This window comes from Manis javanica, chromosome 2 (genome assembly GCF_040802235.1).
Source record: "Manis javanica isolate MJ-LG chromosome 2, MJ_LKY, whole genome shotgun sequence".
NCBI lineage: Eukaryota > Metazoa > Chordata > Mammalia > Pholidota > Manidae > Manis > Manis javanica.
In genome coordinates, this window is record NC_133157.1 from 21,685,065 (window position 1) to 21,711,855 (window position 26,791).

A 26,791-nucleotide genomic window follows, 5' to 3' on the forward strand; every position below is an offset into this window, starting at 1 on the left:
TTACCTCCAGGACAAGGCAGAACTGTAGCTCATGAGTTCACTGTTCTTGTTTTACAATTCCTATTGTTTCCTGGCCTTTGGAGATTTACATTATATTCTTGTGAGCTATACAACTAACCCAGCATTTCTGGGTGTTTGTAGCAGGGAGCTTTTCATATTTTCTTGTCTGTCGTATTATAGGAGCTATGAGTGTGTAATCCTAGGTTTGTATATTTAGTACATAAATATTCCATGATTCATTGATTTAACCGTTCTCTTTCAATATTCTCAAATCCTTTGTGCTAGTTTCCTTCCTGGCAAAACTCCAACCCTACATCTTATGTATAAGCCTTTGGATTTGACTTTTTACTTTTTCTGAACTTATGCCTGTATTTCTGAAGAACACTGGTGGGTGATCCCCTGAAAATAGGGACATGATGTAGTCCAGGTTCACTGTCCTATTCTCTACTAAAACCTTAATGGTGCCCAGGAATCCTCACATCCCTTGTGAGTCATCGCTCCCATTTCCATAGCTATTTTAAAACCTTTCCACTCTACTCATCCCCGTCCCCTTTTACAGAGGTATCTTCAGAAGATAACCTTACTTTCTACTTCCTAGAGGAAATAGAGACCATCAGAACAGAGCTTTCTCCAATTGCACCAAGCTCATTAACTCATTTATACTGGAATGCACTTGGTTTCTCCCTTCTTCCTATCACGGGAAGGAAGTTCCTTCTTGCTAAATAGAGCAATCCTATAATTTATCAGCAAAGCCTGGGTACTTTTGAAAGTAAAAGGGGGACCCTGTTAATAATTATTCCAGGACAACAGCTGTGAAGCAGAACTGTCCTGGGCAAAGTGAGACAATGTGGCCACCCTGTATATAAAGTTCATGACTCCACGTATTCTCTGAATACACTGCTTTAAGCACCACATCACTCCACCACTGTAAATGCCACATTCCCTTGAATATCGCCTCTTTCCTGCATGTTCAAATGGCCTTCTTTTTGGTTCCTCTTCATTCATGTTTTAAGATTTTCAATATGTTTTTTAAACATTTCAGTTTTTCTAAAAGCATCTTACAAAGTAACATTACCTATGTACCATATATACCTCCAGCTGCCGCTCGCTTTTTTGACTTTTCCCTTTTCTTTGCCAAATTTGCTGAAATATTTGTTTACACCCCCTGTCTTTCTGTTTTGTCAGCTCCCATTCTCCATCATTTACAGAGTTCTGGCTTCTTTCCACACACCCCCTTCTGACACCTGGCAATGTCACACCTGATTATCTGTTCTTTAATAGCGCAGAGGGCATTCAGCATTTCTCCGTCCCTTGGACACCTCTATCTGGGAGGCCTTGAGGGAGATGGTTATCCCCTCTGTTACTCAGTTCCCTAAAGTGGCACAGTGATAGGACCTTCCTCACTGACTGTTAGGATTAAATAATATAATCCATGAAAACCACTTAGCATTTTAAAGTGTTAGCCATCCCCACTGCTCATCCTTTCAGAAAGATATCCACGTTCAGTCATGCTTGAATTAGATGTTCCATCAGTAATTTTGTATGCCGCTGTTTGAACCTTTTAAGATAAGACAGAAAGGTAGAATACCTTTGCATTGCCATCGCAGAGGTCCAGCAGCCTGAGGGTGGCAATCTAGAGTGGGAGCTTTACTTTGTGACCCAGCTGACTTTGGCTCAACTTCATCTTCAGCCCTCAACCATTGCCAAGCTACCAGGGGTTTACAGGCACTCTGGGGGTTTCCAAAGTGCTTTTCAGTTGGCTTTTCATCTGTTCTGAGTTGTACGATGAATTGGCCCTTCCTTTATGTAGGTCATGTCTGCATTATATCTTGTGGAAATGCCACAACTATTTCTTTAAGTGGAAGCTAAACTTTCAGAGCCTCAAGAGAAGCTAAACAGATTTGCTGCAATTTTTAATGTTCTCATAGTACTAATTATGGTGGATGCCATTTATTAAATGTTTATCATGTACCTGCAACTGCTAAGCACATCACATACTTTCACATACACTGGCTACTTTAATAGGGACTAAATGTGCTAAAATGATCACCTTACCTGCTGGTAGAGTAATGGCATTATGAGCTCTCAACACTACAAGTTTAATAAAAACCTCTACATATATTATGTGTTAAAGCAATGAGCATGACCATTTAAATGACAGGAAGAAGGATGATAATATGGTCTTACTGATATATTTGATGAAAATTAAATGGCAAGACCAGACTGTGCAATTGGACTCCAACTAATTGAGACTTTGTTAATTTTCTCTAGGCCAAAGCTAAACAAAATAATTTCAGTATCTCTGAAGACAGCAACCTAAGCAACAGTATGAAAATAAAGAGAGTTTGTGATACTTAATATCTTAAAGAGAAAGGTCTTTGTGATATTATATACAGATGGGTAACATTCCTTCTGCATAATTCCTAAAATAGTTCAAGGAGACACTGAATCCGGGCAGATATTCAGTGTGTCTGAATGTGTGACTCAGTGTGTTTGTATGTTTGTTTGTTTTACATTGAATAAGTCACATCAGCTGCTTATTGTGTACTGAGCTTTAATTAGCATTACCAATTTAGAAGATATTAAACTATAGCAACTACGCTGAAAGCGTACCTTTTTTTACATTTGACAGCTACTATTCCCACCAACCTCATTCTTTTTCATGGGGCATTAATAAAAATTTTTTGAGCAATTGATACAATGACATAATAAAAATGTTACCTCAATTAGAAGCAAATGTGGAAAATGAGATCATTAATTCTCATAATGAAAGGAAGGTCTAACTAGGAAATAAAAATAATCTAAAAGGATCTAATGAAAGACTGTATGATTGAGAAGGAAAAGAGGTAGGGAAGGATAGATTTTGGACTTTAGAGAGTAGGGTGGATTCAAGATAAGCTCTGGCAAACCCTTGAAGTCTTCCCTGATTGAGCTACAATTTGTACTGATGTGTGATAGTCCAACCACTAAATCAGATAAGAGAACAGCTGAAAAATAGGTGATGATTCTTATAATCAACATTTATTGAGTGTTTACAAAGGATCAGACATGCTCTGCTAAATACTATCAACACCTGACCTCACTGAATGCTCACAGCAAACACCACTTCGTGGATAAGAAAACTGGGAGCCAGAGGTTAACACTGTAGTTTTATAACAGGAAGAACTGGGAAGAGGTTTGTTTACACTTAGTGTGTTTACCTAGCACAGGCGTGCTGGTGGTTTCTATTTTTAAGAAAAATATGACGCAACTTTAGGTCAAGAAGGATGTGACAGCCAAATGAACAGGAACACCTAGAATTTTCTGGATTCTGATTTCTCAGTGAAGACCACTAGTGGTTGAACTGATGAACTTTAAAGAACATAATAAAAACTGAACAGTATTTTGACAGTGGACCTCATAAAACTAGGACAATTTTTGGTTATACATTTGAGTCAGTATTTTATTTCTCTCGACCCTTTGTAACAATACAATCTGAAAAATGTTACTTCTTTTTTTAAAATCTCTTTTTAAAAGTCAGGTCTACATGCTGAGAAAGATTAAATGAATGGTTTTAAATTTATATTCAAGGGAGAATTGCCCAAGCCAGGCCAAAGTTGTAAAATGATGTCCTATTGTTTTAGTATTATAATGAAGTTAGTCTGTTTTGGACAAAATTGCCAGTGATTGTGGATGGATCGTGCACTTACTCTACTGGTGAAAACTTCTTTCTCTTTTTAATTCTTCTTCTCATAGCTTTGCCCTGCTGGCCTAATATCTGGGACAGTTGAGGGAACTGGACTAAGTACATCTCTGCCAAAGTCCGGCCTTCAGAGCACAGAAGGTGAGGCCCTCTGGTGACACTCTAGGGAGAGGGGTGCAGTTCCTTACCCTCAACTTCCAGCTTCACCAGCTTAGAATATGCCATCCCGAGGCTGTTTTTTGCCACACATCGATAATGTCCAGCATCTTCCTTCTGCACATTATGAATCCTTAAACTCCCAGATTCAAGAACTGCAATGCGGGAATTTTCCTGCCAGGGATAGGAACATGCATTTTTAAATGTCCATGGCTTTATCAAGCACCTATTTGCCATTTTTCATCTCATCATCATCAGTGTTATCATCAAAAATATCACTGGAACATTTATTTGGCTTTTATTATGTGTAACATACAGTATTAAATGAGACAGTACAAGATCACTTAAAGTCGTTTTAACACTGATCCCATAAAATATAGCTTATTTTTATTTTCTTTTATCACATGGGGACACCAAGGCTTTTTTGATTTCCTGAAAGTCACACTCAAGTCTGTTTAATTCAAAGCATCGCTTTGAAATACCCTATTTAAAGCACACAAGATAAAAGTATCCTTAGGGGGATATGTGTATTTGGAAAAATTGGAAAATTCTACAATTAATACAAAAATTGGTCTTTGAAATTAAAATATTACATCCATCTTCTTTTCTGGGACTCTATAGTTCATGTCATACAAAAAGCCACCCTTATTTTCATTGTAGGAAATACATCAATATTTATGGCAAAAGCAAAATTGGAGAATTATATAGGTTGCTGTAAACAACACTATGTGTTTTATTTTAAATAAAACAGAGCTAATCAGTTTTAGACTCCATTTCAGTTAATTGACATATATCAACACCTGTATATTCTTCGTGGAATATTCCGAGCACAGTAAATGAAAACCACAATGTCTGCGGCCTCACGGTGTTCACAGAGGTGAGAAAGGATGCAAAGAGACCGTGAGGAGGCGGTGTTACGATTTACCAGTACATGTAGGTGAAAGATGAAGACGCAGTGTAAGATATGCATGAATAATCCATGTTTAATTTGACTCCTCTTTGTGGCTGAGGTATTTGTCAAGGTGCTTGTTCACCAGCCTTAAGTCTTCACGCTGACTTCACTCCAGCGTGTCCTCGCTCCCTTTCTTCCAAACCTCATTTCTCTCTCTCCTTCCAGAAACTGTCAGGGCTAATGCCTGAATTTTAGTTCCGTCTTTCATTTCTCCAAAGTCTCAAAGATTCCATAGTAAGCAGTAAAAGATTCAACTAACTAGCCAACCAACCAACCAACCAACCAACAGAAAAAGACTCCTGCTTTGCCTTTGTTTCACTCCTTTTCCATCCCTAAAAAGAACGACTGGTTTCATTTCTCTTTTTTCCTAGCTAGCCACAGCTGGAATGCATTGCAGTTCGTGTATACGGAAACAGAAAGAGTTAAGTTTGGTTAAAATGTTGGATACATAAAAAATATTTTGCTAGAAATTTTTAGTCATGTCACTGAATTTGCAAAGGATTGTTGTATTTGAAAATCTGTTGTATATACATATTGTGTTTTATATAAGAAATCACTTACCCTGAGAGCATTGTCCCCCTTAATCCATGATACTGAGGGTTTGGGGTTGCCCATGGTAGTACATGGTAGAACTGCCTTTAGTCCTTCTATTATTTTTACATTTATGGGAGGACGAGTTATCTTAGGTTCTAAGGGGGAAGAAAAATTTAAAATGAAAAAGACAATATGGGTGTATTAAACTTAGAGGTATTAACTTTCTATTTAATCTAAATATCTTCTGGAAGAATAATATATTACATTACAAAATTCACCAAAGGCTAAGACAGGTTATTAGAGGTTATCAAAGATAAATTATTTTTAAAAGTTCAGGTTACTTCTGTTTTATATTTATTATATATTAATAACATACAATATTAATATTCTAATAATTGTATTATTAATAAGATATGTTAATATCTTACTTAAAAACAAATTCATGAAACATAGTAGGAATTTGAAGTTATAGTATTCTTCACTTTAAAAGGTGGTTAATTAAAAGTTGATAAAAACAAGCTGTCACCAGAACAATTCAACATTATTTAAATCAGACTAACAGACATGAAAACATTTGAAAAGACAGTTTTGTTGTAAGTTTATATTTTTTATACAGTTCTGAGCTATGACCTACTTTTCCTTTAGTTTTCCTCTTAATTCAACTATTGGATTTGGGGATTAAGAATCAGATACGTTTATCCTCTAGAAAGTTAACCAGATGTTACTACTTTAGCAATGAGAGAAATTCTGTCATACAAGTTAGAATGACAGTACTCAGCAAAGCAAACTTTTGTAATTTACTGTTTGGTGAAACACTCTTAATTCTTTCAGAAGAAATAGCTAATGTCAGCTAATTGTTATTCTCCTACAATAAGCTTTCAGAAGAAGTTATTAAATTTGTATAGAATTTTTGGATGCCAGTTATTTTACTACTTGAAACATTCATAAAATAATGAAAACCACATTTATTTCCTTTATAATCTTATGTGATAGATACAAAAAAAAGGGGGGGCTGTCTTTGCAGGAGAGATTACTGAGAAATGGAGGCATCTTATTTCTTTAGGTCATGCACCATAGTCAATTTGTTACTTTGACAGAGGTGAGCATGGCATAAGGATGTTTTCCCTTCCACTGTAATTGTGTGTGTGTGTGTGTGTGTGTGTGTGTGTGTGTGTGTGTGTGTAGAGGAATGGTTTCATGGTGGTTGTAAGTGATATTTGCAAAGGCTGCATGGTCTACTGATTTTTAATCTAAACATTCATTGCCATTTAGAGTTGGTATGAGCCTGCGTGTGGCAAAAATATAAGACAGGCTTTAAATATGTTATAGGAAAATGTCAGCTTTGTTACTTTGCCTGCTATCTAAAGCATACAATTCTCCAAATCAACAATGGTGAATACCTACACTTAGATAAAGACCAGGCACCTCAACTGTGAGTTGGATTGACATACAACTGCTGGCAAAAGCTTGGGAGTTGACATTCCGATAATATAGTCGGGAGGTGCATTATCCATTCCTTCCACTGGGTTCTGTGAACTGATTCCTATGACAAACCTGAATCACAGATAATGTCTCAGGGAGAAAACCTTTGGGTAAGGCAACTAACTCCTATTTTCTCAGTGAAATAGATGTCTTGGTCATCTTCTGGGTCAGGGGTGAGGAGAACCCTTGATGGAAATTGAATATAAAATGAGCTAGAAATGAATTGCATATTGGTGCAGAGTCATGGACTCCCCACTCTAAGGGAACTCAATTCAGGTGAAGGTAAGCACACTGACTAATCCAAAGTGGTCATTTTGCTGAGGCAGGATTCTTCAAGTATCTTCCTGCCAGCATTGAGCCCTTGCTGGTGGGCCATCAGGAGGCTGGGGGAGGGAGCTCCTGGTGGAGGCCCTAGGGTGGTTGGAAGTGAAGCAGGCATGGGTCTTGGGGTTCTCAGTGACAGCCTGACACTTTAGCAATTGGATGGCCACATGAGTATGCCGCATGAATGGGTGAGTTTTCCTAAAGAGAGGGTGGAGGAAAGAGGAGTGGAAAGAAGAAAAGAAGAGAGTTTACTGTAGAACCAAAGTAAAGAACATTTGGTGCCAGAGAGAATATGAGAAACAGCCAAAGGAAAGGAAGCACCACAAACAAGTGGAAGACTTGAACGTGCTCTGGCTTCAGAATCAAGCCTGCATCGCGGAGCAAAGAGCTCATCCCAGCTTCCTGACTTGATGTCTCACTGCCCTACATGCTGAAAAATAGGCTGCTAGTGGGTTCAGCCCTACCTCCTTACTCACAGAACACGCCGTGCCCACCCCACCAGCTTGCCCACAATGTGCCACCAGCCCCACTACATACCTGTCCTAATTAATCTAAAACTTCATTCTCAAATATGATAAAACACAAAAGATTAACACACAGTGGACAAAAACATGAACAGGAGAGAGAAGAATGACATCAAATCAAAGCTTATCATGAGGAAAACAGGAATACAGTGGGGAAAAGAAAATGTTTCTAAAAACGCATTACTGCTATCGTTCAACTTGCCATGACTATTGCATTATACAACACAGTGTGCTATGAAAAAGGGAACAACCAGAGAAGAGGTGATTCTCAGAAATTAAAAATAGAGGTTTTCAGATCACAGTACTCAAAATAAGGGCATAATGAAGACTGAATTCATGACATGGAAGGCAAAGTTAAATAAATCTCTAAGAAGGTAGAATATCAAGATTGAGATGTAAAAAACATAAGAAAAAAATGGACTTGAAAAAAGAAGTGTAATAGTTGTTCATTAAAAGTTTAAGAATGAGATAGAATGAAGAGGAAGAAAAACAGAAAAAAGTGTACCTCATTTTGAAAAAAGAAAAAAAAAAACCTTGGTTTTTCGATTAAGAGGCCCACCTAAAGCTAAGTGGGAATAATAAAAAAAAACACCTAGCAAACATATTCTTGTCAATTTGAGAAATTTATGAATTTTAGAAATAGAGCAAAATCCTAAAAATTTTAGGAGATAAAACATCAGATCTACCTGTAAGGGAATAAGAAAAAACTTTTCATCTGCAACGTTAAGAGTGTCATATGACAATGAATAACTGTCTACTAAAAGCTAAGGGAAAAGCCTTTTAAACCCTCATCTGAATCTAGACAAGTTATTGTCCAAGAGTGAGAACCACATAAAGGCTTTCAGCCATGCAAAGATTCAGAAGCCATATGTCATGTGCTCACCCTCTGAAAAGAAGAAGCTAATGACTTCCAGCCAAACAATAACAACAAAACAGAAAGATGAAAGATACAAGAGACAGTGATGAAAATCGATGACAACAAAACTAACAAAAAAGGACCCAGGTGGAAGTGGACTCCACTCATTTGTGTGGCACAGTATGCATGTTTATGTGACTTTCCTGCTCTGCAGTGTGGTGTCAGAGAAAATAAAATAAAGATTACATTATTGCAAGGTCCACAGTTTGCAGCAGCAAGTGCATACAGCCCATGAGATTTGAGGATGCTGGTAAATGAATACGTGATGATATAACCCCGGGTAGAAGAGACATCTATGAGAACAGAGAATTAAATGAGGTCCTGATGGGGGTCAGTGGAAGGGAGAGCAGAGAGGAGTTAAGGACCAGAGAACTTGATTATGTTGGTGATGGCTATGCAGTGGGAGTGAGGGGCCAGAGAGCTGGACTCTGTTCTAGCTGAGAGACAGATGGAGTTTGTGCCTTCTATGTGGAGGCTGATCATGAGTGTGGGAAGCTGCCTTCTTCATCAGAATTGGATATAAAAGTGTCCATGTTTAGAGTGTGGAACTTAAGATTTCAAATACAGGCCACTTCCTGGGGGTGACAAGGTCATTAATCGGGTAGGCTGATAAAGAGTTCAAGTAAACATCAGTGGACTTGCGGAGGTCAGAGGTGTAAAGATGAAGTGGCTAGTGGCTTTGTTTCATGGCTGTTCAAATCCGTGTAGACGATGGTAGGAGGAGGGGTGGAGAGAAAGATAATGAGTCTGGAATCAAAGTCTTTGAAAAATAGTGGGGATGCAGTGTGTGCCTAGAATGAGTAGAGGACTTTATGAATAGAGTGAAGGACGGAATGATTAGAATAGGAAAAACCTTCATGAAATGAAAGATTTTGCACAGGAATGCAAAACACAATGGCTTAAAAGCAGCAACAAGGGCTAGGAGATTAACCATGGGTGCTGGCAGGTTTGTAGACATGAAGTGGAGAAAAGAAATAGCTTCCAGTTAAGCAGAGGTGTCAATCAGGTTTGAAAAGTCGCTCAGGAAAATCAAGTTTGAAATAAGTCAAAAGGGCAGAAGTGTCTGCAAAGAGGTTAGAGATAAAAAGTATGTTGGGTTCTACCAAAATTGTTTTAAAGACACAGGGAAAAGATTTTAGAGGGAATTCCCTTGCGGAAAGAAGTCAGAGTGGAGTAAATAAAGATCTGCATAAAGGCAAGAAAATGGGAATGGATAGTGCATTAAAGGCTTGCCTTTAGTTAATGGCAGAAATAGGAGGTGTGGGCTGAACTGCCTCAAGGCTGTGTTTTGAACTGAACGACTGCCGAACCTTCCGGTAAGCAGGAGGCTCTACTGCCTGCTTCAACGTGTACCAAGTCAACTTTCAAATTGGGAGATGATCGTTGCCCCCACTCACTCATCTTCACTTGCAGAGCTCCACAACTCTCCGCAGCTCCTCCTACGCCATTGTTGGCTATGCAGCAGTAGATGCCATCATCACTGTCCTCCACGCTCAGGATGGTGAGGAGCTGCCCATTCTCCCGAATGCTGTACCGGGTGTCAAAGAGCCTGCAGGGCACAGAGCAAGGTGGCAGGTTAGGGGCACATGTGAGATTTTCCTGCTATGGTTAAACGGATCAAACAGATGACTTGCCAGGTGGAGGAAGTAGATGCAGAGTAAGAGGAAACCCGAATGAGTTCTGAATAATAGAACAACCTTATTTGGTAATAGAAAACTAACATTACATTTGAATCTTTCCTAGGCTCCAATAATCAAAGTACCACTAGGTCCTTCAAAAATGCTTTCAAAAGTTGATGTCCATGGATAAGACCAAATGTAAAGTTTGTTCAGGAAGGTATGTTATAACCAAGTTATATGAGTCTTCTCCCTATAATTACTGGGAAGTAGTAGCCAGATAATGAACAGGCACACACATAAATGTGACTGGCAGAAAGACTTAAATATTTGTAGAAGTAACTAACAATTAATAGTATTTATTCATTATTAAACAAATATTACTTGAGTGCCTAATAAGTGTCAGGCACAGTTGTAGTTCCTTGGTATACTTAGGGATACAAAACAGCTTCAAGATGTAAAATTGTGTGTTATGTGTATTATCTCATTAAGTTACAAGCAAACCGTTGTGGAGGGAATTGGGGAAACAGAATCCTTGAGGGAAGCATCAATATAAAAGTGAGTTTTATGACCAAATAAAGATTCTTTAGGCAAAATGTGTATATTAGGCAGAATAATGGTCCCCCCAAATCCATGTCTTAATGGCTAGAACCTGTACATATGTTACCTTAAGTGGCAAAAGGGATTTTGCAGATGTCAAAGATTTTAAAATAGAGTATCATGGCTTATCCAGATGGGCCCAATGTAATCACAAGGGTCCTTAAAAAATGGAAGAGGAAAGCAGAAGAAATCAGAGAAGGAGAGGTGTTAAACGGAGGCAGAGGGCGGAGTGATGTGACTGTTAGCTTTGAAAATGGAGGAAGGGACCAAGGAATGCAGGCAACCCCCAGAAGCTGGAGAAGATAAGAAATCAGATTGTTCTCTAGTGCCTCCAGCAAGAATGCCCCCTGTCAACACCTTGATCTTAGCTCAGAGAGACCTGTTCCAGACTTTTGACCTCCAGAACTTTAAGATAATAAATTTGTGTTGTTTCAAGCCACTAAGTTTGCAGTAATTTGTTACAGTAGAAATAGGAAACTAATGCAATGTGAAAACAAAAAAAGGAAAGGAGACAGATTCTTGATTTTCTAATCTTGATAAGTGGCTACCTTCATATATTGATCTTTAAGAGGAACAAAGAGATGTATGAAATTTTGATCTAATGCAAGGAGGATAATACAATCCTGGGTAGTTCATTAAATCACATTAAATAACAAGTTTTCATGGAAAACATTAAGTTTTCATGGAAAAAATATAAACTTTGGAGTATTTTACAGTTGTCCTTGTGGGCCAAGAGTTCAGCCATTCTGGAAAATATAAAGTTTTCCAGACTTATAATCTGTTGCATGAGAAATACTCAAGTATTGATAATTTTTAAAATAGAAAACTTTTAAGAACAGTTGTAGATTTATAGAAAAATTGAGAAGATACTATAGATTATTCCCATATATCCACCACATCAGTATCTGCTATTGTTAACATCTTAGATTAGTGTGGTACATTAATTATAATTAATGACCCAATATTGATACATTATTAACTAAAATCATAGGTAACATGCAATATGGTCCCACTGTGGTCCCATGCACTCTACCAAAGAAACACACTTAAAATCAATGTCTGTTGAGCAGGCTAACTGCAAGCCAAGCCGTGGCCAGGTATACTTGTTACTGCACCCCTCCAACAGGGCAAGAATATGCCATTGGCTTCGAGGACCCTTTACCTATACGTCCTTGCTCAACAGCACCTCTGGTCTTTGTAAGAATAGCCCAGTGGGGGAGTCTGACACATGAGAGAGAGACTGAACATAGAAACATGGAGTCAATGAAGATTCCTAACTTACCCACTTCTTTCTCCTTGTTTTGATGTATTTTAAATTGATTTAATAAACTTCTCTTCAAGCCTCTTAATTTGAGCCTTCCTATTCTGGGACAGCACAGGGTAATCCATATTATAACATATATAAAAGAAGAACACCTTAAATTTCAGTCAGAGGTGAGTGAAAAGAAGGATGTAATTTTTTCCCCATCCCAGTTCACGGACCCCTGTCTAAAGGTGCCAGTGTAAGCCCTCTACCCCTAATGCAAGCCATATTGTTTGCTTGGAAGCCAGTGTTGTCCTTTGCTATAGATTTTTTAGAGTATTTTTGATCAATTTTGATTATAACTATTGTAATGAGGAAAGGACAGCACAACCTTTATATGCCAAATGGGAATTTTATCTGTTTGGAGGCTGCCTCACTATAGGTCAGGAGTCTTTTCTGATTTTCAGAAGAAAAAGTCAGCCCTAGAGGCCAGATTCCTAGACAACATACTTCACTTTATTTGGGATATCAGAAGTACAGAAGAGGCTGGTCCCTGTGAATTCCCCTGCATGTCCTGGAACATGAGCCTCAAACTCAGGATATCATGGTGCTTCCTAATGACTGTCAAACTTCCCCCAGGCCCTATCTGGGGTCCTCATCTGTGATCCCTGAAATTGGTCTGGCTTCCCCTTGTCAATTAAATCACTGTTTGGCTTTGAGCAATTCTCCTAACCTCGTTGAAGATCTTGTATTTATAGAATGGAGAAATTTGCATTTTAGGTATTCTAGGTGAACTTTTGTACTGCCAAGAGCTGTTATGACATTTATGACAAAGATAAATTACAAAGCAGGAGTGGGCATTCTTACCAGAAAAAGGCAGAATACTTACTTAATGAGAATTTTATTTCTAGTCCAGGAAATTTCAGGCTGGGGATAAGATTCCACTGCACACATGAAAGTGGCCACTTCTTCCACTAAGGCATCCACTGTTTCCAGAGGAGTGGTGATGACAGGAGCTGAAAGGAGAGGAGAAATAAAATGAGAACATTCTAGAATGTTGTTTACTAACACTTCTATAGGCAGTCAGAGGCCACCACACACCTGAATGAGAATTATACTCCCCATACCATTTGCCTAAAGGAAGGATGATTTTGCCTAGAGAATTTTGTTTCTACTTCCAAGCGAGGCATTTGAGAATCAAAAGAGAAGCTCTCAGAAACCTTCCCGGTGGCAGCCAGGAGGCATCTTTGGAAGATGTGATAATCTGATGGGTTCTCTCCTAAATGCTCAAAAGGCAGCTAACTGCACTGGAAAGAGAATCTGAACTCTTGTATGGCTAGAAGATCCTTCAGCTTTTGCACCTCTGTCTGCCGTCCTGTGCTCACTCCAGCCACTGGGCCCCCTGCAATTACTGAGATCTGCAAATACTGAGCACACTCCTGCCTTCAGGCCTCTGCCTCAGCAGTACCCCCACCTGGCTTATTTGTACCCCCAATCTCATGGCTCACTTTAGTTCAGGTGTCAAAAAAAAAAAAAAGGACTTAGAATTTATTTTATATAAGTAGGGGCAGATCTCATTTTATGTGAAGCCCAAAGTTATATAATTTGGGGACCCCTTTAAGCATAAAACAAAATAAAAAAATGAATATAAAATATCCATGGGCCACCTAACACCAATCAACGCAGAGGGAAGTCTTAGTGGAAAGAGTAGCAATCTTAACAACTGTTGTTTAAAAATAATTTTCCCCAACTTTCATGATAATGTATGTTCATATAAACACATTGCTAGAACCCTCTGAGGGTCTTAGTAGGGGTTCTTGAAAATAAAATACTTCAAACTTTAAGCTTCATCAGATGTATAAAGAATTCACATCTGCATATGTAGAGTAGAAAATGATTCATTAATAAGAGACAAAAGTCTTAAATAAAAAATGAGCAAAGGATCTGAACAGACATTTTCTCAAAGAATGGACAATAAGTATATGAATAGATGCTTGATATCATTAACTATTAGGGAAACGTAAATCAAAACCACAATAATTACTTCACACATGCTAGAATGGCTATAATAATAATAAAAATGATAACAAATCTTGGGGAGGTGGTGGAAAAATTAAAACCTTTGTGCATTTCTGATAGGAATGTAAAATGGTGTAGCCACCGTTGAGAACAGTATGGTGGTCCCTCAAAAAATTAAACATAGGATAACCATATGATCTAGCAATCCAGCTTTTGGATGTATACCCAAAAGTACTGAAAACAGAGATTCATATAGATATTTGTACACCTATGTGCATAGCAGCATTATTCAACAATAGCCCCAAACTGGAAGGAACCCAAGTGTCTGCCAACAATTAATGTAAAAACAAAATTTGGTATATCCATCTAATGGAATAGTATTTGACAATAAAAAGGAATGAAGTATTGAAACATGCTACAACATGGATGAAACCTGGAAACAATGAAGTGAAAGAGGCCAGTCTTCAGAACAACATACAGTGCAATTCCATTTGCATTGAAATGTCCAGAATAAGCAAATGTATAAAGCCAGAAAGTACACTAGTGATTGCCTAGGACTGGGGGAGAGGATGGAGGGATTAGGGGGTGATGGATAGCGAAGGGGTACAGGATTTCTTTTAGGTGTAATGAAAATGTTACAAAAATTTATTCTGATGTTGAATGTATGCTATGAATTGCACACATTAAGTGGGTAGAGTGCATGGTGGCGTGGTATGTGAATTACCTCACATAGCTGTTATATTGCTGTTTTGTTGGTGTGTGTGTGTTTCACAAAAAGAAAGACACCAGCAGGAGAGCCTGTAGAAGTTGTCCCTTCTCTCTTCCTGCCCTCCTATGAAATAAGGGTCACCTGGATTATAAGAGGTGGGGAAGGAAAAGGAGTTAGAAAGGAAGACAATGGGTTGAGATGGGATGCACCCCTCCTCAATGCTTCAGGAAACCCAAAGCAAAAGGGGCAGGGTCCAAGTCCCCCCAGGGCTGGGTGGTGTGAGAAAGAAAGTGCCAGAAGCTGTATTCAGGTGAGTCTGGAAATCTACCCCATTGCATAAACTCATTTAAAATAATTGTCATTATCACCACTTTGTTGTCATTATTATTATTTATCAGAAATCTATTTACTGTTTTCCATGTAACAGACAATGAGTTGACAAGAGGCAAAATTCTGCCTTATTAAGCACAATCCAGATAACAAGGTAGGATAGATACAAAAAGTGATCAGCTATAAATAATCAGTTATGCCTACTTTCCTGGCTAATTTATTAATAATGCCCCTTATACTTCCAAAAATGCCTGAGCTTAGACAATGAATTATATGGTCATTTTAGTTAAAATGTAAGGTGCAGACGAAAGTCAAATAAATAATATGAACAATGTTTTAGATGCAGGGGAGGGGGTGACAGCTTCATGAAACACCCAGAAAAAACTGGCACATTGCCCACAAAAAATGCATCCACTATCTAAACGAACCTTATATTTTCAATAAATTCAAAGGCAATCTCATCTGCTGAGAGTAAGAGAAAATGGTGGTTGGGAGTATTCCACTTAGCCCATATCTCTCTCATCAATGTTATTCTTTTCTTAAAATTCAATTTAAGTGTCATTTCTCCCCAACTTCCTTGACTTATTTGACAGACCCAAATGCCCTTTTCCTTAACCTTAGGTCATCCTATATATGTCACTCTTACAGCACTTGTCATACAGATGCTATTTAAATGATCTGTTTTTGTCTTTGTCTCACATTCACTTATAAAAACCTTGAGCTTTGGGGCCAGGGACTATGTCTTAGACCTCTCTATCCCCAGGGTTAGCACATTGACTGATGTATTGTTTAATTGAGCTAAACTGTGTTTCTGAGGCCTCTTACAAAAATCATAAATTTTTTAAGAAGGTTGAAAGAGAGCAGAATTTTTAGGTAAAATGACATCTTTTGTATATAAGTGTCAAGGCCCTCCTTTTCCCAACTTTCCACTTAAATAACCATTAAAATATACAGAATACAGGACAAAGAAATAAAGAAGTGAGAGGTATTAAAGAATAGTTAAGAGACATAAAGTGTAGATTGACAGGCACCAATATGCTTTTAATAGGAGTTCCAGAAAAATAAACTAGAGGGACTGGCCTAGAAGTAATGTGTAAAGGGATAAATACCTGATCATTTTTCAAAACTGAAAATAAAAAAGCGAATATTCAGGTTGAAAGTTCCCACCAAGCATCAAGCCAGATAAAGAGAAAGATAAATTGGTCTTTGGATTAAAACTATAGAACGTTAAAGACAAAATAAAATCTTAAGCCCAACTAGAAAGAAAAGATCAGTTACCCTAATAGGAATGCCAGTTAGGGTGACCTGATATTATTCAGCAACAATTGATACCAAAAGGCAATAGACTAATATCTTTAAAGGGCTGAGAAAAAAATAACTATAGATAATCATTTTTAAATGAATACAAAATAAAGACACAAATGAATGGTGAGAGTGTTTACCACTCAGATCTCTGAAACCATTGCTGAAGTATATAAACTCAGTAAGAAAAAATTTATACCCAAAAGAAAGGGGTGAAGGGTTAAAAACAATAGTAGGCAGAGATGGTGGTGAAATATAACTGTGATTTTTTAACCTACTATGTAATAGTAAAACACAAACCACTCATTTTTGTCATTAAAACAAAGTGGAACTAACATTCTAGACAAACAAAAGAAGATGAAAGTTCAGGGAAGAAGTTCAGCACATAGTTAAAACATGCTAAGCTCTTTACTGTAAACAGGAAGATGACAAATACTGAGTAACTACAAACATGGGCAGAAAAATATATGGTTCAACACATATGTGAAAATGTAATTAATAGAATAGATTTAAAGGCAAAGTCTCCAAAGAAGCAAGAGAAAAAGAAAAAAGAGGGACTAGAACTCTATCAACCAGAAGGAGAAGAAGAAAAGGAGACTAAGTCAAACCAAGAAAAGGCATGACTCATAGATGACAGAAAATAATGTGGAAGAAATATGCCCAAATATGTCAGGAATCACAGTAAATGCCACTGGTATAAATTGACCTCTGAAAAGACAAACACTATCATACAGGATAAAAAAACACAAAAGATACACCTAGATAAATTAATTTAGAAATGTTGAAAATAAAGAAAAGGGAAAATGTATACTTCCATTGTTTGTCTAGAATTTTAGTTCCACTTTGTTTTAAAGACAAAAATGAGCGGGTTGTGTTTTACTATTCCATAGTAGGTTAAAAAATCACAATTATATTTCACTACCATCTCTGCCTACTATTGTTTTTAACCCTTCATCCTTTTCTTTTGGGTATAAATTTTTTCTTGCTGAGTTTATACAAAACAAACACTACTCAAAGTGACAAAATGATAAAGTAGTGCTAATGTAAGAAGAGTGGAATAGAAAGTCATAAATGTTTATAGGATGAAGAGAAACACTAATTATAAAAGGAAAAGTCCATCAGGAATGTATAACAATATGAAGCTTAATTATTTTAAAACATAGACTTGAAATAAAGAAAGCCAAGAGTAAAATTAAAATGACCAGAAGACATTACAATGAAGTAATAGGCTCCTAAATTTGAGAGAGAATGCAAGAATGAATGAATACAAAAATGTTACAAGTATTTATCCCTAAGTATGAGCATTATGTATAATTTTGTATTTTTGTTTTTGCTGTCTTTATAGGGCTAAAAAATGAATACCTATTATATTTATAATAAAGTTACAGCACATAAATTCAAGTGCCACACAGAAATATTAACTTTCCAAATGCAATGGAAGCAACTGTTTAATTGATAGCAAAGTTTAAGAAAGTCAATCTCTTAAGAAAAGGCATATTTTTCTAAACAACAAATGAATGAAATAAGCAATAAGTTGTATAATCACATGGATGTCAAGAAATAAAAACAAAAATTATTACATTTAGTTTGTGGAATGCAGATAATAAGAGGCCCAAAGTTTAACTGATAATATTGAATGCTTTCATTGTTTAAAAAGAAAGACCACGGAGTAACTAGGCAATGAGAGGCTGTGGCACAGGGCTTGAATTCATCTCCCTGCCCTATCATTTCCCATTTCCACCAAGTCCCATAACTAGTGCCTTGGCATCTTCAGTGATAGAGATGATAATAAAGCCACCACATAGGCTTGTCACAAGGATTAATTAAATGAATATATGTAAAGCATCTAAAATTGTCCTTGGCCTATATGGAATGGTTTGTGTTGTTTGATTCTATAATTTAGAAATAGAAGCCTGAGCTGTGCAATTGCTTTCCTGGTCTCTGGATTACCTGCAAATTTACCATTAATATTTACTTCTGGGAATCTATCCCAAGAAAATAACCTCAAAATGGAAATAATCTCAAAAAGTTACATAGATGACTTTCTTTGTACCAGATTGGTTGTACTAAATTGTACTAATCTTAGAAGAGGAGTTAAGCACCCAGTTTTGTCTTCTAACTGTGGTCTGCTGGAGTGGCACTTACTGCCTTGCAAGAGCCATAATTTTGCAGGAATTTTGTAAGACAAAGACAATTGTTAAGTACAGCATTATGAAAAACTATATTATACAAATTTATAATAAATAGATTAAGTTAAAAACAAAGTAATAGTACTGAAAATTTATCACTTCCTAGTTATTTTGCTACATTTTACTATCATTTATGTTCTTGAGATTATTTACATCTACACAAATGCAGAAGTGACAAAAATAACATACTACTAATACATGCAATGAGGTGACACAAACTCTGTTGAGATAAGTTGAGATCAAACAAGTAAATCTTACAATGTCTTGGCAAGCTTAGACATGGAGAAATATATGAGGTGTTATTAAGAACTTTATTAAGTTAAATTAACACCTTCCCATAATGTTCAGTGACATGATAGTCTTACATGATGTTTGACTCTGTTTTTAAAAATTTTAGCATCTAAAATGATTAAGACCCTGGTATGGGCCATGCATTGTGTTTTCCATTCATTATCTCATTGATTTATTGCAACAGACATAAAGGCAGATACTATTATTACTGTCATGTGCAGATGAGGAATAGGGGCCAAGAATGGTTAAATGAGTTGTCTAAACGTAACAAAAGTAGAAAGTGATAGACCTGAACTTCAAGGTTCAGGCTGGGTTTGAAGTTTCTACCTTTTAATTCTGAGCCATACTATGTCTTTAGCATAGTACTATTTATGCACAAATGGGGAAAAAATAAGATTTACATCAATATCAATTTCAATAGGCAGAATAGACTTGGTTAAATCCACTTTGCCCATATTCCAAAATTACCCAAACAAATCTGCTTTCAAATTTTTATTGACACAATCACACAGTTGTATTTAATGACAGTTGTTGACTTAGCAGACTGTCTCTTATTTACTTTCATTCTCCTACCCAGCTTTCATCTCAGCCAGAGCCTGTTTAAACTAGGACACGATTTCTTCCTTCAATCCAAGGACCACACAAATAACAAATACATGAAAATGAACAGAACACTTTTCTGGACCCAAAGAGTAACTTAACCTGAATACTAACTTCTTGATGAGAAGACATGATATTACCCTTTTAGGGGCTCTAACGCATGGCCATTGACATACTTTCTGATTGAATAGTTGCTGATTAACATGAAGAATGAGTGAGTGAACAAAGAAGTCAGGTGTATTTGCTCCTTTCTGTTTTAGCAAAATTAGGGCTTGGAACATATTCCTTGACTTGGAACCATATTCATGCTTTTCTAAATCATGAACACAGTATTGTTTTTCAGTATGAGAAAACACTTTGGTATCAGAAATTTTTTTAATCTCCCAAAGAGGATATTCAGTATTGCTCATCACTATTTTTGCATCTTAGAAACTGACACATTTATTCTATTGGTGATAAAATAAAATGTTACTCTTTATGATGATGTCTTAATGTGCAAGAGTTCATTGATGATCTCAGTAATCACTTATTAAGGCTGTGCCATTAATCTCTTGTCACAGAACATACTCTCAGTCCTTCCCTCAGGAATGGCACAGAACCATTCAGGAGTTCCAGCCCAGTCTGTTAGAATATCTGACATTGCCTCTCCTGGGGGCATTCCTTTGGGTTAAGACAGGGTCTCATAGGGACCCAGCTAAAATGTGCATGCTACCTAGCAGTGATCATTTCACCAGTCATTGGCAATCCTGAGGCACAGTACGTAACGTTATATGTTGAGCACTGGTAAGCCCTTCTTCATTTTATGAGAAAACAGGCTTGCAGAGACTCTGTGCTTTTGTTAAAGACACAGAGAAAGACATTGGAAATCAGGAAAGGGAACTTCATTTTAACATTCTCTTCCAGGCTTTAAACGTCCTCATTTCACTTTCATTATACAACCTAGACTGCATGGCATGTTGCCATATAATCTCAACTCCCTTACTCTTCAGTCCTTTAGCTGCACTGACTCTGGAAAGCATCAATCTTGCACTGATCCTACCAGAGGTCCTTGCTGCTCCTATGCTCACATAGTATTGTTGTATAAAGTGCGACAATGGTGCAGATCAGATCAGGGCCACTAGAAAGGCTCAGGCCCCAGCCCCAGCTGGGTCCTCAGCACGACCCGTGTGTCCTACATTCTCCCGTGCCCTCCTCTCATCTTCCCGAAAGGGACCACTTCCTTCCTGTCTTCTAATCAACCCTCATTTGTCACTTCCCCCCAGTGACCTCAAGTCATATTTCACCGAGAAGTTGCCTACTTCACCTTTGGAAGCATGTTAGAAATCCTGACATTTCTGCTCTTTCTTTCTGCTCTTTAACGTCATTAATATTTAAAGCAACCATGTTTCTCCAAACATGCAATGAGTTACTCTTTCAGTGCACAGCAATATAAAACATTCACCCAGGACTTGGTGTCTGGATTTCAGTGACAGCTGTGCCCCCTCTGACTTAGTTATAAGTCGCATCAGTGAATCCTATCCTTGTATACATATGATTTAGAAGAGGAAGTTACTCAAATATATCTAAGGACAAATCACTTAGACTCAAAAATTTCTAGACATGGTAGTAAATGGTATAATTTTAAAAGGGAAATTTGGACAGTAGTTCTTTGTGCATATGAAACAAATTCAATGCTGCTTCCCTGAATTCCTACACTCCTACAGAAATTAAATCACACCATACACTTAATACTCCCTAATAAAGCCTTAAATATTGAAGTAGGTGGTTAAGGCAAGTATTCCATGAAACAAGACTGGCTACTTTCCTATACGCTGGTTTGTGTGGCTACTTTCCTATACGCTGGTTTGTAAAATTCTCTTATGGCATTGAGTTCATCACTGAGGATATCACTAGCCGAATGGTTCAGAAAGAGTGACTTTTCTCTTTGTCTTAGAACATTAGGAATCTCAAACTATAGCAATAAACTTCCTCAAAGTTGATTGTTAATTTTATTGAGAATATAGCATGCTGATAGCTAGAAAAGAATCCCCTGAATGCTCTTGCACTGTCTTAAAATCTGTTCATCTATTTTGTAATACATTATTGCATGAATTCCTTGAATCATTCATGATAAAGGACTTAGGAAAAAGATATTCCATCTAAAAAACTCTTTATTATTGCCTTCTGCCAATAGAGAAAACAGCTATGAGATACTTTGTGTGGAATCTTTCTTTACTTTCAGTAGTATTAAAATAAGAGCATATCGTCATGGGTTTTTTGATATCAATGTATTCCATGAACTTCAACATTTAAAATTTTAGGAACTGTGTTTTCATGCTGATGTTTATTCTCAGAACTGGATGTTTGCTTTGGTAGGCCTGGTGCTTTTTGGATAAGGTTGATGTTAAATCCATAAATTTAGAACAATAAATGCAGTAGAGTGGGCAAAAATAGTGTTCTAACTTTTTGAGTTTATAATCTAACTATATCAGTAAATAAATTATAGACAAATAAATTTGAATGGATAATTTGATTATTTTATTTAAAAGCCATTTGGCTTTGTGACCTTTGGGCAACCATATTATGAAGTTTTCAAAAAAAAGGGAGTGTGCATTAGAATTAAGGGCTTTACCTGTAATGTTTGGAAACTGAAAATCATTTCTTTGTGGAATTAAAATTAGGTTAATTCATATACAGAGGCTGGTTTTTTTCATGCAACAAATTCGAATTTGAGTCATAAAAATCAATTGTCCTGCTTCTCATAATAATGAAATCTAGTAAGTTTTAGCACTTCAGCATGCTATTTTTATGTAGCTGAGTGGTTTCGAATACAGCGATAAGACTTGTAACAATCCATAAGTCCAAACATTCAGGTGCTGTTTTACTAGACATCCGTTGAATGATCAGGAAGTATTAAAATAATCTGAAGCCTATGTTGTCTTTCTAGCTATTATTAGCTGTTTGAAAAGATCTAGATTCTCTTTTATCTGCAGCTACCTTAAAGTACGAGTTGGCAGTTAAACATTTAAGTATATTTGAAGATACCATTCTGCTCACATAAAATAGAAAAAGAAAACACGGCAACACAAGTTTATGAAATCCGACTATTTGAAAGCTGTATCTTCTGAGCATGTGAACCTTGACCTTGCGGCTCCACAAGAAACTTTCATAAACCACAAAATGTAAAGCTATGTTTCCCACCTACATACAGATACTTGTCTTCACTTACCTGCACACTACAAATGCGTTCAGTTTTTTGGTAAAGTTATAGAAAGGGAAAATAATTCATATGAGTATGTCATAAAACACAGGACTCTTTTTACTCTACTGTAATATACTTAATTTGAAAGCTCTGTAATTGATCTAATTCAAACTACTTTCTCATGTCTTTTCAGAAGAGATTTCAGTGAAGCCCTCAGTCACTTCCCAAACCACCTATTTTCCTATCTTTCTTCTCGATTTGAAATACAGTAGTCCGAGCTTCATAATACGCTGGCCAGAAACCATATCACTGTGGACATTCTTGCTACTGCAACAGGTGGTTGTCAGTTTCTTAAGTTGCTTTCCTTTCCCCTGAGGTGGTGTTATTTCCGGTACATTCCAAAGACTGAAAAAAACGTCCATGGTCTCCTGCCAGGCCAAATCATGACTCTGGCCTCAAAGCTGTTGAGAAGCCATTGTCTCCAGGCTTTTTATTATGCAGGCAAATTGTGTATGTCTTTCTGTAATTCCTATTTGTAGGAACTAAAATAGTCATTAAGAGTTTTGCAAAACCGAAACTGAAAATGGAAATGATTTTTGTTCAGAAGCAAACACTCTGGATGTCTGAGAGTTGGGTTGATTATATTCCTGGCAAACCTGATGTGAGAAGGTTGTCATCATCCATTTAGACCACCCTGAAGGTTGACATGCATATAAACAAAACAGACCTTGATAACTTGCCATCTACCTGCTAACGTTTCTCCTACAAGTGAAGGGCTCTGCATGCACCCTATAGCTAACCTTTTTATTGCAGAACATAAGGCAGGAAGAAATACCGGTTGAAAGGAGATGATCAACCCATTGCTTATTTCTATAGTTGTCTCTCTTTCTGTACATTGCACCCTGGCTTCACCAAGTAAAACCCGAGCCAGCCACACTAGGAATCAGTCATGATCAGCGCACACACACCCATTAGAACTGTGACAAGGCAACAAGAAGATGAGATTGCTCTAACCAACCTTTTGGAAGTTTCTCAGTCCCGCTGAAGGCAACCAAAGTCAGAATATGTACCAGTGGAATGTTGACAAGTTCTCTCATGGTTAATCCAGGCTCACTCAGCAGGAGAAAGTTCTTGCTGGAGAACACGAGGAAAATGCCCCCTGCCCACAGTTTACATTTTAAGGCGTAGTTTGTTACAAAAGGGTCGTCTGCTAATGACTGTTTGTGTCAGCAGCTCCACAGGCTCTAAGTATAATCAGGAATTCTCAGCCTTGGCTGTAATGATGGACACGGCCAGCTGGTGCATATCCACTGAGGCCAGTAATGCAAGTGTAGGGCTGGAGGAACAAGGGAAAGAAAATCCCTGCAGAATCCCTTTTAAGACAGTGGCAGAAGGACAATACCAGATGCCTCTGCAGCCATCCCCGTATTCCCTGAGGTACAGGTCCCTGATCTGATTCAGCTCACCACCTCCCCCACCCCACCCTGCACTCATACCAGAACTTTGGATGTATCTAACTGTGACTCCGCCCCATCTCTAGGCCACCTCCCAGGTCCAACCCATTACCAATTCCTACAGATTGTACCAATGTAATACTCCTTGATTTCTTCCCCTCCGTAGAGTCCAACTAGTGTCACTCTATCCCAACCTCCTTTTCAGACATTCATTTTCTCTGAATGGCAGTAACAGCCTCCAGGCTGTTCTCTCTGCCTTGTGCCTTACCATCCCCTAATCGCTTCCCAGATAGCCTCTCCTGCTCAAAAACCTTCAATGTTTCCTCGTCACATAAACACATATTCAAACCTCTTCAATATGACATAGAAGGCCTTCCAGGACTCAGCCTATCTCATTAGCTTCTATTCGGATAGAAGTTTCCTGTATATAGGTTTCCTGCCCCCATGAATTGTTTATGCTGTTCCACCCTCTTAGAATGCTTTTCTCTCCTCTCCACCCAGTTAATACTTGTCCCAGCTTGATCATCATCTCCTCCGGGAGCCATCCCAGACCAAAAATCCCACATCTTCCCAGAATTAGTTAGGTTTGTCTCCCCAGGGCTTCTATAATGTGTTGTGCATGTGTCTCTCATTGTATTTACAGCACTGCTTTAAGATTTTACCCCTTGCGTTGGTGGGTCCCCATTCTTTGGCCTCCTGAGTCCACTGAATCGGCAGCTGTGGGCTGTCAGCAAATCGTACTTCTAAACGTTCTCCTATGTGAACTGTCTTCCCACTGAACCGCGTGTCTTGGAGACTTCTGTGTTAATATATACCGCACTACCCCACTGTTTCTATTAGCCACGTCATCTTTTCAATCATGGATGTATGGTGGTATATATAACAACACCCCAGCAGGTACGAGAACCCGTTTGCCCACACTCTCATCAACACTAACAGTGTTACATTTAACTAGGATAAAAACCATTTGATTGTTTTAATGAACATTTATTTCACTGAGTACTAGGAGTAATGAGAATTCTTCACGTATTTGTCATTAGTCATTTTCCTCTTCTGTGGCTTTTGTCTGTTTTCCTTTTAGGCCATGTTTCTTTTTATTATTAATTTAGAGGATTTTTTTAATACTCTGAATATAAATAATTTGTATCCTTTGTCATATATTTTGCAAATATTTTCTACATAGAACACCTCTATTACCTAGCCATAATGACTGGGTCTGAAAATGGGCTTATGACTCAAGCTAGCCAGTCCAAGGCCTCCCTAGTCTTTTACTGGACCTAATGCAAAATAAGTTCTTTCTTCTTAAATCTGACCTTTGAGGACCAGGTAAGCCAGGGCTGCTGGAAGCTTTTTTGCTCCAGTAATAAGAAATAATGTGCAAGCCAGACTACCCACTGGATTTCCTTGTTTTTTAACTTAATTAATTCTTTTTACTTTTCTGGCTTGGTGAATATGAATTTGACTTATTAAACTGTAATCAAAAGAATCCTAGGGTAACTTTATTAGAAGAGATATAGATTTGATCAGATTTCTGCTCTGAGACAATCCTGCAGGTGCCATATATTTCAGGGGAAACTTAGTCATTAGCAGGATGAGCACATTTTTTACATGAGATTTTGGAATCGGCAGGATGAACAGTATAGCTACTCATCATTCCCATAAGTAGCAGTAGGTAAAATGCAGGGTTCTGGGAACTTGGGCGGTGTGTAGATTGGTGAGCTAACATTCAGCTCAGGGTCAGTGCCAGCCATCAGTGAACGGAAGTCCAAAGTGAGCCACTCCATGGGGCTCTTCATTCACACGTCTAAGAGGAGGATCTGTGAGCATGTATTCTTCATTCTCTTTTCCCTTTCCACCAAAATACAGAACTAGTATTGATGATGCCCATTATGAATCCAATAGGATTCAAACCATTCACCCTGGAAAATTATCCCCTATTTCAAATTCCACCATGACCTCAGTCTCAAGGTGACCACAGTACTGTGCAAAGCTAAGGGGAGACAAAACCTATTGAGGGAAAATTCAAACCAGACTTTGAGGGTGAGTGCTGGTTCACAGTGAATCAGTCATTGGCTGAGAGAAGCCAGGGAAGAGTGTGGCCTGGGCCTGAACCTTGCAGCAGATCCTGAATTGTAGCAGCTAGAGGCTGCCCACCAGTCCTGTTCCTTGCAGCAGTCTCTTGGAACCCTGATACAGAATGACCTTCCATCCTACAATACAAACAAATCTATTCCTTCTAACAGCAGGCCCATCCAGCCGCAGAGAGGAGAGACTGGGTGCCAGCCAGTTATTTGATTTCTTTCTGGGCATGTCGAGAGCATGGGATGCTGTCCAGTCTTCCCTTTAATAAAATACACTCGGCCACCAATTAAGTTTGCCTCATCACCTCTGGTATCTTTGTTTCCCCATCTCAGCAGCCTGCCAAGACTCCTGGGCTCAGAGAGCCTAGGACTCAAGTAGTCTCAGAGAGTAGGTAGTACCATTCTGAGCCACATCTTTCAGCTGTAGAATCAGCACATCACCGGGTTAGTGCTTCTGGTCTGCACCATGCTGCCATGCATTTGGTGAAGCTGGCAAAGGTCCACTTCTAATTTATGAAAAGCAATGACCTAATTCTCTGTCTCACTGGTCATAAATGCCACATGGATTGCCCTTTCCCGAAAACTGGGGGAGTCAAAGAAATGTTT

The 26,791-nt window shown here is 38.0% G+C and overlaps 1 protein-coding gene across 2 annotated transcripts in view; it reads right to left on the reverse strand.

The window, feature by feature from the left end:
- Window positions 1-24,105, reverse strand: part of MUSK (muscle associated receptor tyrosine kinase) — an 88,153-nt gene extending 64,048 nt beyond the window's left edge. For both annotated transcript variants that reach the window (XM_073226355.1, XM_073226350.1), the window contains exons 1-5: window positions 23,669-24,105; window positions 12,919-13,045; window positions 9,968-10,119; window positions 5,352-5,479; window positions 3,871-4,012 (exon numbers count right to left, since the gene is read on the reverse strand). In XM_073226355.1, the coding sequence (XP_073082456.1) occupies window positions 3,871-4,012; window positions 5,352-5,479; window positions 9,968-10,119; window positions 12,919-13,045; window positions 23,669-23,747 (628 nt within the window). In that variant the 5' untranslated portion in view covers window positions 23,748-24,105. The remainder of the gene's footprint in view (window positions 1-3,870; window positions 4,013-5,351; window positions 5,480-9,967; window positions 10,120-12,918; window positions 13,046-23,668) is intronic.
- Between the last annotated feature and the right edge of the window lie 2,686 nt (window positions 24,106-26,791).